At 32.6% G+C, this 20,325-nt stretch overlaps 1 protein-coding gene across 8 annotated transcripts in view; it reads right to left on the minus strand.

Annotated features, from left to right (window-relative positions):
• Positions 1-20,325, minus strand: part of LOC145266450 (zinc finger CCHC domain-containing protein 7-like) — a 90,845-nt gene that overhangs the window by 51,264 nt on the left and 19,256 nt on the right. For 6 of the 8 annotated variants that reach the window (XM_080122191.1, XM_080122161.1, XM_080122182.1 and 3 more), the window contains exons 4-8: positions 15,691-15,738; positions 11,337-11,408; positions 7,596-7,672; positions 2,873-3,043; positions 821-856 (exon numbers count right to left, since the gene is read on the minus strand). In XM_080122191.1, coding sequence (XP_079978317.1) covers positions 821-856; positions 2,873-3,043; positions 7,596-7,672; positions 11,337-11,408; positions 15,691-15,738 — 404 coding nt within the window. The remainder of the gene's footprint in view (positions 1-820; positions 857-2,872; positions 3,044-7,595; positions 7,673-11,336; positions 11,409-15,690; positions 15,739-20,325) is intronic. The other 2 variants (XM_080122171.1, XM_080122146.1) reach the window with 1 other exon arrangement.

The following is a 20,325-nucleotide window of genomic DNA, read 5'->3' on the forward strand; positions in this document are numbered from 1 at the left end:
ACTCTTCTCATCTTGAGTGTTATTTTCACAACGTTTCGATGCAACGTTTCACAATGTTTCAGTCATTATGTCAGACTTGAAGAAAGTCTGGCAAAACGGATAAAGTACTATGTAAACTCAGTTCTAAGTGAGACTCTTCTAGAGGATGACGGTTCAATTCTCAATGCAGCAATACTAAGTAAACAACTGCAGATCTTGTAAGAGTTCTACCTGGTCATGGCTGACAGAATGAGAGCATGGCAGCCCAATGGATTAAATAAAGGGTTCTAATCAGAATTTAACACATTCCCAAGTTTGACAAGATGCATTACAGGTAGGTTGAATTTGTTGAACATTGTGAGAAAATAACATGCAAGATAAGAAGAGTAGTTCAAATAACACAAACTATCAATCCTCATCTCAAAAATTCAGAAACATTTTATTTTGATAATAGAATAATTTTACAAGATAAACAGAAATAACTCTAACAAACAAAAAAAAAAACAAAATAAAGAAAACCAAAAAAATAACCTGGAATCAGGTTTATTTCATTTCGATGTGTCATTTTTCATTTTAGTTACAAAATTTTGTCACGAATAGTATTTACTGAATAGAATCTTAGATATATACAAACTTGGAATGAGTGGTGGGAGAAAAGAAAGCTCAAACGTAGGATAACGTGAAGGATGATAACATTAAGGTGAGTGTAAATATGTGTACATTATACATAATTGTTTAGAAATTCATGCATAGTTATTTTATTTGTTAAATGGAAAGGCCATAATAACCAGCTTCAATGAAAATTAATTATCAATTTAAAAGTGGAAAAATATTTACTTACTGTATAACGGAATCGACGCCATAAATCAGGACATTCCTGAAAAAAAAAACAACAAAAAAAAACATGTTAATTTGATTTTATTTGGAGAATTGCAAAAGACTTGGAGTCCTTAGATGCCAGAGAGCCTTCTGCTTTAATAGTTTCTTCATTCGGACTGCTAGACTAAATATGGACATTGTTGGATAGAAATGCATTCATAATGACAATGAGAGGCTACCAAGAAACAGAAATATTATGAGAAATTATTAAATATTCAGTTTTTATGGGACCAAGAGAATTAATTAGCTCAGAAGCAATAACTATAAGATTTGAGAAAGAAATGGATGCTGTAAGATAAATAAGTATTAGGATTTGTTGCAGAAATGTTGACGGCTGTGAAGCAGGTATTGAGATGATCGCAGATTTGAAAAATCAGATTGTTAAAGATGTTGTTCTGGGAACGTAGTAGTGAAATGTTACTATTGCTTAAAATTGATTCATCAGATATTGAAAGTGGTTGAAAGAAATCAAAAAATGAATAGATGAAAAACAGTTTGGTTTTATATTTGAGTTCAACTGGTGTTTTATTTATCCTAAGACAAAAGTAGTATCTTGGTAAGAAGAAGAAGAACCTGTATTTTGCTTTTATGGATTTAGAGAAACCTATTGAGAGAGTTCTAAAAGATGCTGTTCATGAACTTTGCATAAACTAAGAGCAACAAAGTGATTGGTGAAGCTTGTTTTATATAAAGTACAACAATGCCTCAAATCATATTAAAATTAGAATTATTGTCGAAGGAGTTTTGTGCATGCTGTCCAGAAGAATTTGTGTATGCTGATGATTTTATGCTTATCTGTGAAACAATGAAACCTTTACTCATTGAGTTGTACAGGAAATGTCATGGAAATTAAAGGTCTGGGAGTGAATGTTACTGAGACCAAAATGTTCATCAGTGATTGTATTGTAGGAAATCATCTGAGAAAGAGAAAAGTTCCGCTATTCAGTTTGTAGAAAGGGAGATGGATGCAACTCAGTTTTTGTGGCATTGGGTACACAAGAAATACAGTACAATTTCTGTTAAGTTGAAAGATGATAACCATTTTGTGTGAAACAAGTGTAAGACAATGGAAACAAAAAAAACTTGGATGAAGAGAAAGAATATTATGATGACAAAGCTACTTAAGTTAAGAAGTTTTGTTATTTTTGTGAGTTCATGCAGTAACTGATGCTAATATGAATGCAAAAATTAGGAGTGGATGGCATAAGTTCAGGGAACTTTTGCTCTTACTAATCTGCAGAATGTTCCCATTGTCGATGAAGGGAAGAATCGATCAAGCATGAGTACGTAGCGTGATGATGTATGGAAGTCAAGTTTGGCCAGTAATGGTTGAGGACATTCGTTGCATGGAGAGAAATAAGCATGATCATATAGATGTATAATTTGAGGCTTAAAGACTTTATTAGTATAATCACACTGAAATACTGAATGTGAATGCTTTGGTTAGTGACGGTTGAGGATATGCATTGCATGGAGAGGAATAGATGTATGATCACACTGAAGGAATAGATGCTTTGATTAATATGTGTACAACAGTTGAAGTAGCAGAATAATTTGACAATAATGTAAAGCCAAGAAAAACATGGGAAAAAATGATACGGATGGATGAAAAAGAGGGATGAATAAAACCTGGCCAGAAATATACTTGTTTAGACGTTAATTTCTAGAAGCTGTTCAACACATACTTCTGAAGATGATGACATGCTGTAAATTGCTATATGTTTCGCAATGTTGCATTGGGTCGATTTTAAAGAATTACACAAAGAAAAGTTTCTGAGAAAACTTAGTTTATATTTGTAAATAAATAAGTTTTATAAAATTGGTGATTGTGTTTTGGTTTTGTGTATCATAAGTTTGACACTTTTTATTTTATTAGATTTTAAAATAACACTAGATAGACAGAATTTTATATGAATAAGAAGACGTCCGCGAGTATATAGTTTACAATTTGCTGTTCACATACAATAGAAATAGGAGGAAAAGAGTAAGGAGGAGAAATGATTCATATACTTACATGCTGCGTGTGTCCGAACATTTGACATCGATGGCAGGTAACTTTGTAGTTTTTATAACTAATTGTACAATCAATTATACGGTGACCTGGACACTTACAATTAAAACAAAATATATTTGGACACGTTTGCCGCAGATGGCCTGAGTCACCACACAATATACAAATATCACCCTAAAAATATAAAAGAAAAAATTTAAACCAATTGTTTGCCAAATGAAATTATTGCTGCAATAAACAAAATTAATTCAAGAATCATTTGATATTATATGAAAACAAAAACAATTAAAATGTTTCATGTAATAATTTATTCAAAAGTTATATACGTGCTTAAAATCATGTTGATTTGATTCTTATGAGGTGCCCTAAATAAGTTTTCAAACCTTTTCTGCATGTGCACATTTTATTGATAATAAACACACATGAAACTCTAGTTTGCTTTAAAGTAATCTCCTCCAGCTGCAATGCACTTGTTGTACCATTCCAACAATTTCTGAAAGGTCCATGAAAGTCTTCTTGTGTGAGAGTATCAATGACCCTCATCATGGCCTCTTTCATCTCCTCAGTTGTCTCATACTGACAGCCTCTAAGGTTTTCCTTGAGCTTAGGGAATAACTAGAAGTCACATGGAGCAGGTCTGGTCTATAGGGAGGATGAGGATCTGTCTTGATGCATATCTAGGTCAAATAGTTTGTGACAAGGATGGAGTTGTGGACTGATGCATTCTCCTGGTGGAAATGCCACTGACCCGATTTGAAGAGTGCTGGCCTCTTCTGATGGAATCTCTTCCTGAACTCCCTTAAAACCTCAACATCGCATTCCTTGTGGGAACCCAGTGCATGTAGCTCATGCCCGTGTTGTCAAAAAAAGGGATCATCATAAGTTTCTGCATAAATTTGCTCTGTCTGGTCTTCTTGGGTCTGGGAGAGCCAGCATGCTTCCACTGCCTCTTGGCCTCTGAATCATAAAAGTAAATCCAGCTTTCACTGCAGGTCACCAGAGCATCAAGAACTGCAGGATCTGAATTGATCAGCTCGACCATCTCCCTGCTGTTATGACAACATCTATCTTTATGATCTTCTCTGAGCATCCTTGGGACAAACTTTGCACAAATTTTCCACATCTTCAGTTTCTCATCAATAATTGTGAGTACAGTTTCTATTCTAGCATCAAACTGTGCACTTATTGTCTCTATAGACGCATGACGGTCCTTATCCATGAAATTCTTTATTTGGCCAATCAACTCTGGTGTTCTGATTTCCTTACTTTTCCCGCACCTTTCATTATTTCTCACAGACTCCCTGCCTTCTTTGAATTTTTTATGCCACTCAAAAACAGATCTTCATTCAAGATGGTCCAAAAGCAGTCTGAAGTATGCCATACGTTTCTGTGACATTTTTTCCAAGTTTTAAACAGAATTTTATTGCATATCATTCTTCTAAAGTGTCCTCACATCCAGATTGCATTTTTGAAATTCACCAGCTGTAATAATCAGGCTTTAGTAGGGTGTATTTTAATTCCTGCTGTAGCTGTTCATTTGAACATGGAATCATAAAAATTAGTCATCTCATAAGATGTATACCAATAACATACTGAATGTTTAAGAGTCTACGACAATATTAAATGCCTGTACAAAAAAAGTCTGGAAACTTATTGAAGGCACTTTGTAAATAGGATTGATACGGAGTGACACACAAAAAATGCCACCCAGAGACTTCTTTAATAAAATTCACAATCGTTTTGTAATCAAAACTATCTATAACTGACTTGTCCAGTAAGTTTAAGTAATGATTGTCCAACAATCTTTGTTTTGGTCCTATGATAAGTAGATATGGGTATAATGTAGAAATTTGTTATGCACTCATTTGACATATTTCTCTCTTGGCACTGATCTGATTTTGGCTGTAATAACCATCAGATATAGTTTGACAATTATACTGATAGACAATATCCTTGATATAATCTCACAAATAAAAATCTAGGGGGTCAAGATACAATGAACATAAAGTCCATTTAGGATCACACTTCCTCCTGATGAGATGATCACTAAAGTGCCTCTGTATATCATTGAATGTCAATCAGATCAAGACTGCTGAAGATTCATAACTGAAATTTGGTGGATAAGTTAGGCATGACATGAAGTTTAATTGTTCAAAATATGGTTTGATTGAAGAAATGACTGTGAATTTTACTAAGGATTCTTTTTTTTTTATTTTTTATTTTTTATTACATTTTCACCCCAAACAAGGCACATTGCCACTTTAATGTAGGGGGCTACTATCAGGGGAAACATCTACTGGGGTACTATGTAGGGATTAGGGCAGCGAGATGTTGATTCACGTTGCACTTGAACTTATGCATGTCAGTACAGTTGGGGAAGCAGTGACCTGGAACGGAATTCCAAAGTCTAGCAGTTCTGGGGAAGAAACTACTGGAGTAGAAAGATCTTTTACATCTAGGGATCTCTACAGTGTGGGGGTGGGATTTTGTAGCTTGTCGGGTCTGTCGAGGGTGTTCACGTCGTGGGGGCACAAGTGCTTGCAGTTCTTCAGAGCATTCACCATTATAATACTTGTAGAACAGGCAGAGGGATGCAACGTTTCGACGATGGGACAGAGGCTGAAGTTTTGATGCCAGTTTAGGGCCTATCAGATTTGCGACTCTCTTTTGAACCCTGTCAAGGAGCGAGAGACTAGTAGCCGATGCACCGGCCCAAATATGACAGCAATACTCCATACATGGGCGAATAGTGGCCTTATAGAGGTACAGGATACTTTCGGGTGTTAGAAGTTTTCTAGCACGGTAGAGAGAGCCCACCTTCCTCGCAGCGGCCCTGGCAATGCCCTCGATGTAATTGTTCCAGCTCATGTTTCCTGTGAACGTTAGGCCAAGGAGCTTGAAAGACGTACTCTCAGCTAAAGAGTTGTTGGCCATTGCTATAGGTGGTAGAGAAGGTTTCTTGTAATTATTGAATGAAACCAGTTTTGTCTTGGTGGCATTGAACGTTACCATCCATTTTTGTCCCCATTCCACTACTGATTTGAGGTCATCCTCTAGTGTTTCTGCCATTACTTTAGATATATGTTCATTTGTTTTCCTGTCGTGCCTGCTATAGAGTGTGGTGTCATCAGCATATATACCCATCTCAGAGGCAATTTTGTCGGGGAGGTCATTTATGAATATCAGGAACAGCAGAGGACCAAGTATAGATCCCTGGGGCACTCCCGCATTTATATTATATTGTTTAGACGTACGACCGTCGAGGACAACCTGGATTTTTCTCTTATCTAAGAAGGATTTAATTATGTTAAGTATTCTACCAGTGATACCGTAAGATCTAATCTTCCTGAGGAGACCCTCATGCCATACCCTGTCAAAAGCCTTAGATATATCTAGAGCTACCGCTCTGCCCTCTCCCGCTTTGTCCAGTGAATGGTATATGCGTTCAGAGATTACAGTGAGGATGTCTGCCGTGGAACGGGCTTGTCTAAATCCATATTGATGGTCGGTCAGAAGTTTAGCATCTGTAAGGTGCTGGACTAGAGCATGGTTAATTAAGGTCTCAAATATTTTGGCGAAAAGTGGGAGGAGGCTAATAGGGCGATAATTTAATGGGTCAGTTCTTTCGCCAGAATTCTTGAATACTGGTACCACAGAAGCAGTTTTCCAACAGCTCGGAAAGCAAGATTCATTAAGGCATTTGTTGTAGAGTTTGGAGAGAACTGGAGCTACTTCGGCTGAGCACTTTTTTAATAGCACAGCTGGGATGAGGTTGGGTCCACATGCTTTGGAAGTGTCAAGGATTTTTATGATAGCATGCACCTGAGCAGGGGTGATTTCCAGATCGTCTAGCGTGGCGTCTGTCCGCATAGGAAAGTCAGGTAGGGGGTGGTTTAGAGGGTCCAGTGTAGAGTTGGAGGCAAACCGACTGGCAAGCATGTTAGCCTTCTCGGTTGCTGAGCAAAGAACCTCGTGATTGTTGGTTAGTGGGGGAATTGTTGATTGCCCATTATTTACTACACTGTTGTAGATTTTCCAGAAGTCACGAGTTCCTAATTTTTGTGCTTCGATGCGTTTTTTAGTGGTTTCCGTAAATTCCCTCTTAGCTGTCGCTATTTCTTTCTTAACGTTACTTCCATGGATGATATGTTTATTGGTCATCCTGTCATCAAAAATAATTATTATTTCATTAAATTTATGAAAAGTTATGAAATTTTATCAATTATAAGAACTACTTATTAATAACATCATACATTTACCTGTCCAAAATGTTTAATTTTTAAACAATAAGCAATAATATGTTAATAAAATTTTAATTTCACAAAAGTAAAAATAAATAAAAAATAAGCATGAACTTGCTTTTTAGCTGATTATCGATAAATTTGATAAAATCAAAGCAAATATTGTTTTAAGTTAAAATGAATTAGTGATTTCCGTTTTCCTTTACTTTTTCCTCCATGGAGCAACACTGAATCGATCTAATTTTGTTTAAATTTTTAAAAATGTGCATAGAACACTTTTTGGAAAACAAAAAACAAAATAAGAATGTATAATTTTAAGCCATGTTTATTCAATCTACTATAAGAATGGATGCATGCATCTAAAAAAGTATAATTACTGGGAATTAACAGAAAAATAGACTTAATTAAGTTCATTTGACTGAATAATCCTAGGACAAAATATTTTAGGACGACTTAGAAAATAAAAAAAATTAATTAAGACTTACGTTTGAATGATAACAGTCTTTGGAGAGATGGCCTATTTCTTTGCAATTCTCACAATGATAAGTCCTATTTCCACCTTCTAATAAAGAAATAAAGAATTTGTGAAAAAATTTTGCAATTTTTGAAATTAATGTGCAAAACGTGTCTTTGAACAGTTTTACCAAACATTAAATTGAATCGAAATATTTAAGATTTGAACATGAATTGAAAATGAGAAAAAAATATTTGTAAATTGAATTATGGAATGACGTGATAGCAAAAAGTTTATAAAAGGAGAGTAAAAATGAAAGTAAAGATTCCCGGGCAATGCCGGATATATACAGCTAGCATATATATATATATGTGTGTGTGCGTGCGTGCGTGCGTGTGTATATATCTTCTATAATATAAAGCTAAACGTTTGTGTGTGTGTCTGGTCACGAATAGGCTCCTATATGGTTGACTATTATAGAAAACTGATCACATATAATGATAGAAGATGTATCCAGACACAGAAATGGGTATGTTTGCTCTTGCATAATGATGATTCATTAAAATTATGGGGTCTGCGTACACACCTGGTCTACAAAGTATGGAAATAAAAAATTTAAAAATTAAAAAAAAATCGTTTACAAGTGTTTTTGATATAGATGTAAATAACAATACTTTGATAAGTATCTTTTAACTTAAATAGGGATAGTATAATAAAATTGTGGGGTCTGCATTCGCGCCTGGCCTCCAAAGAATGGAAATAGGCATAAACTTCAATAAAGACTTTTCATATCTATCTGCGTAAATATACTTTGATAATTATGTTTCAGTTTGAAGAAATATGGTATAATAAAATTATGGGGTGTTCGTTCGCGCCTGACCTCCATAGAATGGAAATATGTCACAAAATTTAACAAGGTTTTTTTAATATAGATCCACAGAATATTGTGATAAGTGTTTCAGTGTGAACAGGTATGGTATAATAAATTATGGGGTTTATCTATTTTATTTTTACTTTCATCATATTTTGCTTTGGTTTTGATACCCCCAAATTCGAAGCTATCTCTTTACAACCCTTCCTTTTCATAACCTATCATACTTTCATAAATCAGTCCATTTTCTGTAGGCTGTTTTTGAACCCAGTCAACGACGGGTACTTTTGCTAGTATATATATATATATATATATATATATATATATATATATATGTGTGTGTGCGTGTGATATGTAGTTAAGGGAAGATAAGATTTTAGGAAAATCTATATTTCATGAGATTGAACCACAAAGATAATTGCACAATACAAATACAATTTTCTATATAAATCAGGACAGCTCACACATTTTTGGCTAACAAAACTATGCATTTTAATTTTTATTTAAAAAGATTGAGTGATGATTTTTTTTTATTTGGTTATACATACCATATGTTCAAATTTAAATTTAGTATTTAAGACAATTATTTTTACAGAAAAAAAATTGATTTTTGTTTGATTTTTATTAAATAAAAAATTCTCCAAAATCAAATGAAAAATCAGTTCATTTAAAGCACGTTTCAGAATTTTTTGGATGAAGATTGAATAGTTGTATTATTCAGACTACTATTCTCATCTTGATTGTTTGAATGATGTGTAACCTTTGACCTTATTCAGGTACATTCTTTGAAACTTGAGAATCATTTTAAGTTGAACTCTGGAAGTTGTATAGAATTTTGGACTGAAGTCGTTATTTAATCCATAAGGGTAGATTATTCTCGTTCAGACAACTTCACTGCTTGAGTGGTTATAGTCAGTTAGCGTAGTGCTACCAGAAGCAGTGACAAGGCAAATCAGTTCCTTTGCTTTTTTCTGTTACGTTTATATCTCCCATGTGATAATACTCTTTTTTTATTACATTTTTCAGGTCTTTCCTTTTTTTTTTTATTTAATAATCATAGAAAAGTTGTTTTCATCTTATTTTAATTAAAAATTATTGAAATCATTCTTTTTTGTTTTGTTTTTTAAAGAATTATTGAAAACATGTTTTAAAATCTTTTAAAAATATTTTTTGGAATATGTATTGGATACGTTTTTTATGATGTTTGAAATTTTGTTATTTTGATTTCAATGATTTTTTTTTATGCTTTCATAAACATAAAATTAAAAAAAAAACTTATTTTAAAAAATTTAAGAACAATTTGTATAATTTCATAAACATATTTCTTATAAAATTAAAAGAAAAATAAAACCTTTTATTTTTCTTTTAATTTTGTTATTCAAAGTACAAATAAAGACTAATTGTGTTATTTTTATCTTTTTATAATTTTGTTAATTTTTATTGTATATTTTTAATAATGTCCTTTTCTTATGTTTTATTTCAATAAATCGCTTCACAATAGAAATGCTGAAGAACAATAAAAGTGAAGGAACTTGCCTTGTCATTGCTTTCAGTAGTGTGATGCTAGATGTCAGGAAGTACATGATGTCCAAAAAGTCACTGAAGGGTTGAAAATCTTGGTCACTTTACCATTAATGCTTGATTTTTTTTCTATATTTCAGATATTTTACAGATAATATTTCGGAAATTAATTATGGATAAGTATTGCATTGAACAATGTACACAAGTTGTAAAATTGTTTTACCAAAATCAGGTTGGTTGGTTGGTTGTTTTTGTTTTACGGCATATCAACCCTTTTCAGGTTATTTAATGGTGAATCCGGTGATTTTGAATAAATTTTTTTTAATAGAATATATTTGTTTTTTGCAAGTCAGTTTCTATTTAACCCATAGTTGGAACCCTAACAGGTACTACCACTCCGGGTCAGAGTGGATCTGGGAGCAATGGCAATTAAAGGGTGGCTCCACACTCCCTAAGGCCTGCAAGCTGGGGCCTCACCATCGGATATAGTTTAAGGTCATATCCAGGACCCCAAAATCAGGGGTCAATTGTTTTTACTCAAAGAGTTTAGCGACCGCATTTTCATGTAAGAGATAGCCCTATGAGATAGTCTACGTTAACAAACCCCAAATCCTGCAAGAGGGAGTAAAATCGCAATCTAGAGATTCTGCAGTCTGTCATGAATAATGTTTTGGAAAGAGCACACATATGCAAAGCTGAAAATGGGCAACATTTAAAAGACATTATTTCTCATGAATAAAGATTGTTTGAATTTTGCATTAAAAAAATCCCAATGTCTTAGTCAGATTGTGTTAAAATTACAGAAAGGTATTATCAAAAATAAAGAATCTATTTAAGTTCAAAACCCTTCAGTGACTTTTTGCACAGCCTGTACTTTAACTGACTCTAAGCACTTGAATAGTAAAAGGCAAGTAAAACAATGTTTTTTAGTCTTGTTCTCTTCTCCAAACGATCAGTTTTGCCACACCCTCCTCTTTTAATTCCTTCCCATCATTCCTGTTCTCAAAGGGTTGAGTATCTTCTACTGAACCCAGTCTTTCCGAGCCAGAATAGAAAACTTCAGAAGGGGATAGAATGGAAATAGGGTCCCATGTCAATAAGATGTAGGGCGATCATTCTCTTTCTTTGTAATTTGTTCCTTTTAGCAGAATAGATTATTATAGATTATTCAATAAAAAAGTATATTCATAAAAACAAAGTTTGTTGAATTTATAAAGCTGCGTTCTATTGGTTTTATACATTTCTTCTTCATTTTGTTGTTGTCATCTTATCTACAAGTTGAAAAAAAAACCCATTTCAAACGTTACTAATACTTTAAATCAATAGTTACAAACTAATATAAAGTGTTAAGAAACTTGATGAAAAAAAGATTTGAGTTACCTTTGATTTTTCTCAGAAGTGGTCTGTTCGCAATTAGATCCCCAGTATTTATACATGGAGGTTTTTCTGGAGCTAAAACATACAAACATAAGAAATTATGTTGTCTTTTCTATATATATTAGATGTGATTAGGTACACTTAGTTTTAACCAAATGAACTCAAATGAATACCTGCTTTCAACACTGACCATCAAATTAACATTTTCTTCTTTTTTATACTTTCAAGTTTTGATTTTTTAGAGGGTGGGGTTGAAAATGTAACGATCATTGTTTGAGAGAGATGAGTGCACCATGCCGTAAAATACTTCAACATTTAACGCTTGCTAAGAATTATATATCGCAACATCACCTTTTGCTGTTTATGATTTTTCTGTACAAACACAAACTTCATATGATTGTAAAAGGTAACTACCAATCTATATATATATATATATTTTTTTTTTACAAGGTGGTCACCACTTATCAAGGCCCGGAAGCCACTCGGGAATAAGGGTCATAGCGTGTACAGTACGTTAGTGTTGAGATTTGATAAAGTGTCTTATTTAAGGGGGCGGTTCATCAGGAATTTGTTTATATTGGACTTGAAGACATCCAGGTTGTAGTCAGGTGGGAAACAGGCAAACGAAACAGAGTTCCACAGGCGTGCACTTCCAAGAAATAAGCTTTGTTCATGGAATCTACGTTTTGGTTTTGGCACAGATAAAGAGCGGGGAAAATTTTTGACAGTGGTTTCAGCTGGACAGGTGTTTTTTGTGAAAGATTGGCGAGGAGGGATCAGGGATTGGAGCTCAGACGAGCACTTGTCATGGAAGTAACAATAAAACAAAGACAGGCTCGCAACGTCTCTTCTGTGGGAGAGAGGTTGCAGGGAAGAAAAAAGGGCATCCCGCACTAAGCCACGAAGCCTATTTTGTACTCTGTCAAGGCAGGATAGGCTGTTTTTAGCAGCTCCTGCCCAGATGTGGCAGCAGTACTCCATCCTTGGACGTACTTGGCTTTTATATAGATAGAGAATTGCATCAGCAGTGAGATATCTTTTGGAGCAGTAGAAGGATCCTACCATTTTCCCAGCGACTTTGGCAACAGACTTGATGTATGTGTTCCATTTCAGGTCAGGAGTAAAGGTCAAGCCCAGAAGCTTATCAAAACATGGGGCTTCACCTAGACGAGAGCCATCCATTTCAATTGATGCCAGATGGGGATCAGAGCTATAAAAGTGAGAATGTGTGTGTGTGTATGTGTGGACAATTCTCAACGTATATGGCCAACAAAGTTTTAATCTACAGACTTGAAATTCAGTATATAGGATAATGAGACATGTGGAAAACTTTTTACTCATATTTCACGCGGTGCATCATTACATACTGCTGGTACGAAATGAGAAATCAATATAGAATTATCATTTTAATACATAAAAACATTATTTTACTTATTAGTTGGGGTATGAAAAATATTTAGTAAAATATGTTCACGACATGTCATGTTGAATTTTTATTTTTAAGACAAAAAAGGACAATGCCCTTTTTTTGTTTCGTACCACAACAATAAGTTTTTTTCTGATTTTTTTTTTTTTTTTTTTTTTACAAAGGCATCGCCACATTATCAAGGCCCAGAGGCCACTCAAGGATAAGGGTTAAAGAGTGTACAGTAGAAATTGGTCAATATAGTAATCATTAGTAATGAAAATTTGGTAAATTTAATAACTTATATGGAACGGCTCATCAAGAACTTATTTACTTTAGACTTGAACACAACCATATTGTAGTCAGCCGGAAAGCAGGAAAACGGAAGACAATTCCACAGGCGTGCAGTTCTAAGAAAGAAGCTTTGTTCATGGAATCTACGTTTAGGTTTAGGCACAGATAAAGAGTGGGGGAAATTATTGATAGTGTTTACAGCTAGACGAGTGTTTCTTGTGAAAGTTTGGCGAGGGGGGACCATAGATTGAAGCTCAGTTGAACACTTTCCATGAAAATAACGATACATCAGAGACAAACTTGCAACATCTCTTCTGTGAGATAGAGGTTGCAAGGAGGAGAAAAGGACATCTCCTACGAGGCTACGAAATGGCACCAAGGTTTTAAACACTGCACGAGTCAAAAAAAAAAAAAGCTGATATAAAAATAGCCATTATTTTCCAAAAATCTCTTCAAATATATCATGTACATTAGAATTTATTAAAGCATGTGAAAATATGACTATTTTAGTAGAACAACCCTGAAATCTTGAAATATCTAAAGTGTTTTTATGGTCGATGGGCATTACTTGTCTTATTACATGGGTTGTAGCACTTTGTTTGTTTTGTCAAATTAATTTAGTTCATCATAAAAATTCCTTTTTTAAGGTTACATTTCCTTAGGATAGCTTGCATGTTATTCATGAAGCAGGAACATATCTTACCATTGCTCCTATTTATAATTTTTAAAAAGGTAATGCTTGTCTATTAATTCAACGAATAATTTACCTATTGGTATAATTACTTCACTATTGTAGGATGGGTTGAACCAAATAATGATATTTGTTTATATTTTCATTATACGTGTATCTCTGTTCTTAAATTCACTATTTTTAGAGCAGTTTATTTTGTTTTATGCTGATCAACTATTGTTGCAATATTTTTGAGCTATAATATAAACGATGCTGCTAGGAACTAATGAATCAAATTAATTCACGTTCTGCTACCAGCCAATCAGAAACTAGAATTGCTCAATAAAAATTAAACCTTTTCTGTAGCAACTTCGCATATGTTTTCTTTGTGTCAACATGGGAAGAATCTTTTGCTCTGTGGCTTCCAACTCAAGAACTGTCTACTGAGAACCACTCACCTCCAGGACTTGTTTAGAACAACTAACAATCAGAAACTGTTCTGAAACTAAGCATGGCTTACAACTCTAGAACTATGTCTATATTGTTGGAATTGTAGTATTGCCTTCACACGAAAGTGCACAACACAAAATGTTTTCTATTCTAGTAGTATCTGTCTTGCGAAGAGATTGGATGGATCTTAAATTTCTATTCTTTTTCAATGTTTCCAAATTTTTATTGCGATTTTTATCATTCAAGTTGTTTAGTTCTCTTCCAGTGCAAGAACTCAGACACCAGGGTCGATTTAAAAATTTTGCCTCTGAAAAAAGTTATATAGAAATTAAAGTTTTTATTATTTTTAAGACATGATTTTATTATTTTTAAGACATTACGTACATATAATGAGAAGGTTGTGAAGTGGCAGGAGGAGAAATACATTTAAGAGAGAGACACACATGTATATATAATTAATAGAGAGTGAAAAAAAAACAACTATTGCTACTACTATAAAATCTGTGATTTTTTGCCATGTTATTTGAGGCAGGGCTCTATGGACGAATTTATCTTGAGTTGACCATTGATAACTAAATATTTTCATTTACTAGCCAAATAGAAAACTTAATAGCAAAACCCATGTGATTTTTAGAATATGACATTTTCGTTCTGTGATAATAAAGTTTTTTCTGTATTTTTTAAAAAGTTTAATTCTTGATATTTGAAGGTATAAGCATTCTAATTTCTTCAGATGTCATTTTAACCTTCGTTAAAAAAAGTATATTGTTCAATCAAACTCTTATTGTTTAAATAATTTAACTTTGTTCGTTTTATTAAAAAGAAGAAAAAAATTGAAAAGATATTTTTCACTCAGTAGTGAGCTTTGGAAGATTGTCAGTGAAACAAATAATCACCAAAAGATAAGCTTTTCATTATTTCTAGTTGCTACTTTGAAAAATCACTCGCAATGTAAAAAAATCACTCGCAATGTAGAGCCCTGTGAGGATATACCTTAAAACGAATGCAACAGATGAGGAAGGAGTGGGTTAGAAATTAGGTTTTATTAGTGCTTCAGGTGCCTCCTTGTGATCTTTCATACGAACACATTTCAGATGAAAACTTTATTGCATACTGTCATGTCGAAATTTGTATGAACTCTGAATATTATGGAAAATTAATAGGAAAATGATTACAAGAAAATCATGAGGTTTGTGTTGATTGGAGATCATTTTAAACAAACACATTTCAGGTGAAAACATTATTAATGTGTCATGTCAAAATTAGTATAAATTCCAAAAATTAGGGAAAATGAATCAATACAAACAATACAAAAATAATTACAAGAAAATCAAACAGTGTTTGTTTACATTGGTGATCTTTTAAACTACCGCATTTCAGGTGAAAACATTATTACATACATACGTGTCATGACAAAATTAGTATAAATTCCAAAAATATAGAAGATTAAACAATACTTAATTAAAAAAAATATAAGGTGCTTGCATAGATTAACAATTATTCAAACTAATGCATTTCAGGTGAAAATATATACTTACATGTTCTGTCGAAATTCTTATGAATTTCAAAATTTATGGAAAACGAATCTACAGAAAAATAATTTCAAGAAAGCCATAAGGTGCTTGTGTAGATTAGGAATTATTTGGATCAATGGATTTAAGGTGAAAGTATTATTATGTTTTGTCATGTTGAAATTAGCATAAATTCTAAAAATTATGGAAATGGATGAATAAAAAAATAATTACAAGAAAATATAGGGTGCTTGTGTAGATTAGGAATTTTAAAACTAGGTATCCCAAACTAGCCGAGTTTAGGATGCGAAAACTGGTAAATAAAGTTAAATTTCCCTTAACTTCAACTTGCGATATCTCGTTTATTTTTTGGGTTATTTTGATAAAGTTTTGATTTAAATAAAATTTAATCTTTTTGCTTTATAGATATATAATTTTTTTTTTTTGTCTTAAATAGATTTTTTTTTCCAGGTTACTTCAAGTTACGTCACTAATTTTGGTGAACACGGCTTTATTTTTTACACAAAAAAAATGTTGCTGTTTTTCAAATTTGGTGCGCGTGATATTGTGAGCCTCTAGATATAAAAAAATAGTAGCATTTTCAAGAAAAAAGGTCACTTATCAATATGGTGAGCTTAAAAAAGAGTTTTAAGTTGTTTTTCACAAAAAAATCCAACTTGAAAACTTCAGTGAAAGAAATATGAAAGAAATTCAATTGAAAAAATTCCAAAATCGCACTGTTTTGTAGAGAAATATCTCCTCTTTAATAATCTGTTGGTGTCATATTACTATGCTCATAAATCAAGGAGCACCACTAATAAAAGTGACTGCACCTACACATTGAGATTTACAACTTAATCCCAAGTGACCGAAGTACATAGATGTATCATCACAAAAATCAAAACAAACTTGTTTCACAGTTTTCAATCAAAGTTCTTAAGTGAGTTTGTTTTTGTTTATTTCAAAGTTATAGAAAGTTATTGTTTAAAATAATATCAAAATTAAACTGGGTACATTTGAAACCCAAAAAACATTTTTAGTTGCATGTGACTGACGGAATTTTTTTTTTTTTTTTTTTTTTTTTTAAAAGTGCCTCATTTTTTGTTTACTTATTTCTCTTATGTTCTGTCGGGCGTTTTTGATATATCCAACATTTTGTTAAATTGTTTTTTTATTAGACTGTACAGTTACATTACTTTAAAAAAAAATTAACAAAATATAGCTAAGTTTTATGTTACATGCAACAAGTCATATGTAAATAAAAAATTAATTTCATGTAAAAATGTGCATTTCTTTTGTTTATGTTCTATCGGGCGTTTTTGATAAATTTGAAGATTTTGTTGAATTATTTTTTAATTGCACTGTACATTACTTAAAAAATAAGAACTGAAAATATAATTAAGTTATGTGCACGTGGCGCGTAAATGAAAAAATTAATTTCACTGTAAAAATCATTTTTTTTTGTTTATTTAATAATTCCTGAGATGGTACTTCTACAGTTTATTGCCGAAAATAGAGACGCCATTTTTTTTTTTTTTTTTTTGCACACCTGTCATTAAAATCCAAGGGAGAAATCAATATTTTAAACTATGACCGAAGTTAGAAATAAATAACAAAAAAATTAAACTAGATATTAATTATTTCCGGAAAGAACTATGAAAACAAGTAAATGAAGAAAGTGAAAGAGAACATATATCCGTAATTATTTAATTGAAAATGCTTCGATTTAATTAATGAAAATGGGAATATTTTTCATGAAACAGATATATATTTTTATTATTAAAAACAGAAAATGAAAACGACATATTCATAATTGTCTAAACTGGGCGTGCGCCATTTGAAAACCAAAACATTTACTGTATAAAAATTTATCAAAATATAATTGTAAAAACATTTATAAACAACAAATAAATAATTTTAATGAAACATTTTTTTTTTAATTAAAGCAACTTTAAAGGGTCAACAACAAATTAATTCAGATGAAAGCGAAAAATCATTAGTTTAATTTTTTTTTGTTATTTATTTCATGCTTCGGTCATAGTTTAAAATACTGATTTCTCCCTCGCATTTTAACAACAGGTGCACGAAAAAAAATGGCGTCTCCATTTTTGGCGATAAACTGTAGAAGTACCCCTGAGATCTATATGTTCTCTCAGGTGTTTTTGATAAACTTGAACTGAGATATCTCAAGGTTGTGTTAGGTGTCAAAATCAACACCAGTGGAAACAAAGTTCAACTGGAAGCTGCTCTCTCTGACTACTCGAGAAGAAATCCAGTTGATTCATTTTCACCTCCAAAGTTATGATTTACACCTTACCTCCAATTAAAAGTTGTTTAAGTATTTAAATGTCATAGAGTAAGGGAAGTTAATGAAAATGATATAAAAATTCACATCCAAATTGCATCGTAAAATCCGAAATGAATGTCTTTAATTGTGATTTTCCATGTCTCACTGACTTTAGCAAATAAGGTGTAAACCATTATAACTATTTGCTAATATTTTCTCCTTTGAAGAGATGGTAGACATCGAAATCCTATAGGATAAGGAGTTATAATATTTCAAATGTATTATTTGTCTTAATAAATTCAAACATTTCACGTCATAAATTTTTAAATTTATTGAATGACTAAAATTTGATTTATTTGCTCTATCTTGTATATCGAGCAATTTTTATTAGGTGGGATAGTACTTATAGAATATTACTGCCAGTAATATCCTGTAAATCTTATAATCATAGGTTTTTATACCAGTTGATAGTTAGATAATTTTATTCTGAAGAATATATATAATTACAAATTCCGTACTAAATTCCTTATTCTGATTCTTTATAAATCTCTAAATATTAAAATTGTTATTTTGTCCCAATTACTGTAAAAACACATCTTGAATGTGCCTATGTTTTCTCAAACGTAAAAACACATTTGTGAGGGAGTGGTCTAGAGATTTTAGTTGTACTGGAAGTTTAAATCAAATCTTTATTATTTCAATATTTATAATATTCATGAGGGAAGAACAGATTACATAAATCTAAGAAAATGGCAGAATCGTTAGAAAATAACCTCCAGACTACAGCTGAATGGAGCCGCAAATTGATGGTAACATTTAATGCTAGTAAAACTAAACTGCTCTCCTTTAACAATTACAAGACGCCCCTCCAACCCCTTATATCCATGACAAATAGCACCCTACCTGAGAATTCTACCTTCAAACTCCTCGGCCTAACGTTTGCGGGCAATATGGACTGGAAAAAATGCATAAAGTACATTGCAAAGGCTGCTGCAAAGAAGGTGGGTTCTCTATCGAGCTAGAAGACTAATCACGCCTGAGAGTATCCTGTACCTTTACAAGGCCACCATTCACCCATGCATGGAGTATTGTTGCCACATCTGAGCTGGTGCATCTACCACTAGTCTCTCTCTCTTAGATAAAGTCCAAGAAAGAGTTGTCAATCTAATATATCCCACTTTATCAACTAAGCTTCAACCCCTGTCTCATTGCCGCAATGTTGCATAACTGTGCCTGTTTTACAAATATTTTAATGAAATGTGTTCTGATGAACTCGTTTCACTTGTACCCCCTCAACGTACATATCTCTGACAAACCCGCTTAGCAATAAGATCTCACCCCTTCACTGTTGTGTTCCCTAAATGTCAGAAAGCTTTCTATTATAATAGTTTCTTCCCTCGAACAGCTAGACTTTGGAATTCCCTTCCTGCTGCTTTCTTCCCTGACTGTACTGATATGCAGAAGTTTAAATGTAACATAAACAAATATCTTGTTAATCTTCCCTAGACATGGCCCCAAATAGTAGCCCCTTACGTCCAAGTGGTGATATGCTTTGTAAGGGGTGAACATGAGTAACAAAAAAAAAAAAAAAATTGCTACAAGCAGTGGAAAATGTTTTATAAAAACAAAATCAAATAGAATAGATAATTAAAGGAACCAGTTTTGGCATCGGAAAATAGGCTCAAATTTTTCCGATTTCGATTACTCATCCCAACACTAATATATATTAGTAGGTCTATAAACCTAAAGATTTGTTTTCATTTATTTCTGGGCAATCTAGATTTTCGTAACTTCCTCCCCCTCAATAATATAATGAAACCCAAATTTATTTATACCACTTATCAAATATAATACTACATTATTACTATTATGGCTCTTGGGAAACACGCAGAAATTCTTTCTCACAGTCAATGCTGCATTTAAACACCTACTCAGTCTAGGATGTTGAGCACTTTTGGTTGCTATATACAGTTTAACAAGTGTAAAACTGTTATCTTACATTTATCGCTCATGTTTAGATACTGAAAGCATGCAAATAAAATTCAGAATGCTTCCAGAGTGATACTACAACCCTTTTCTTGGCACTCGCGTCTAAGTCTAAAGAGACACGTAAAAACATTAAATGATTTTGAAAGAAAATGCGAGCATGAAATCATTTTCTTATTGCATAAGAATTACATAACAATATCCTTAAATATGTGATTTTTAAATATTTACTCAGAATAAAAAAATTATATTTCTTTGCACTTGAAAATCTCAATCGATTTAAATTTATTAAAACTGCGCAAGAATATTGTGACATCACCATTGATTTAGCTAAATACAAAACTTCAGCTGCCAATACAGAAAAATGTTGGGATCAAATTCTCCCACAA

This window comes from Euprymna scolopes, chromosome 4 (assembly GCF_053919585.1).
Source record: "Euprymna scolopes isolate OS-2025 chromosome 4, ASM5391958v1, whole genome shotgun sequence".
Classification (NCBI taxonomy): Eukaryota; Metazoa; Mollusca; class Cephalopoda; order Sepiida; family Sepiolidae; genus Euprymna; species Euprymna scolopes.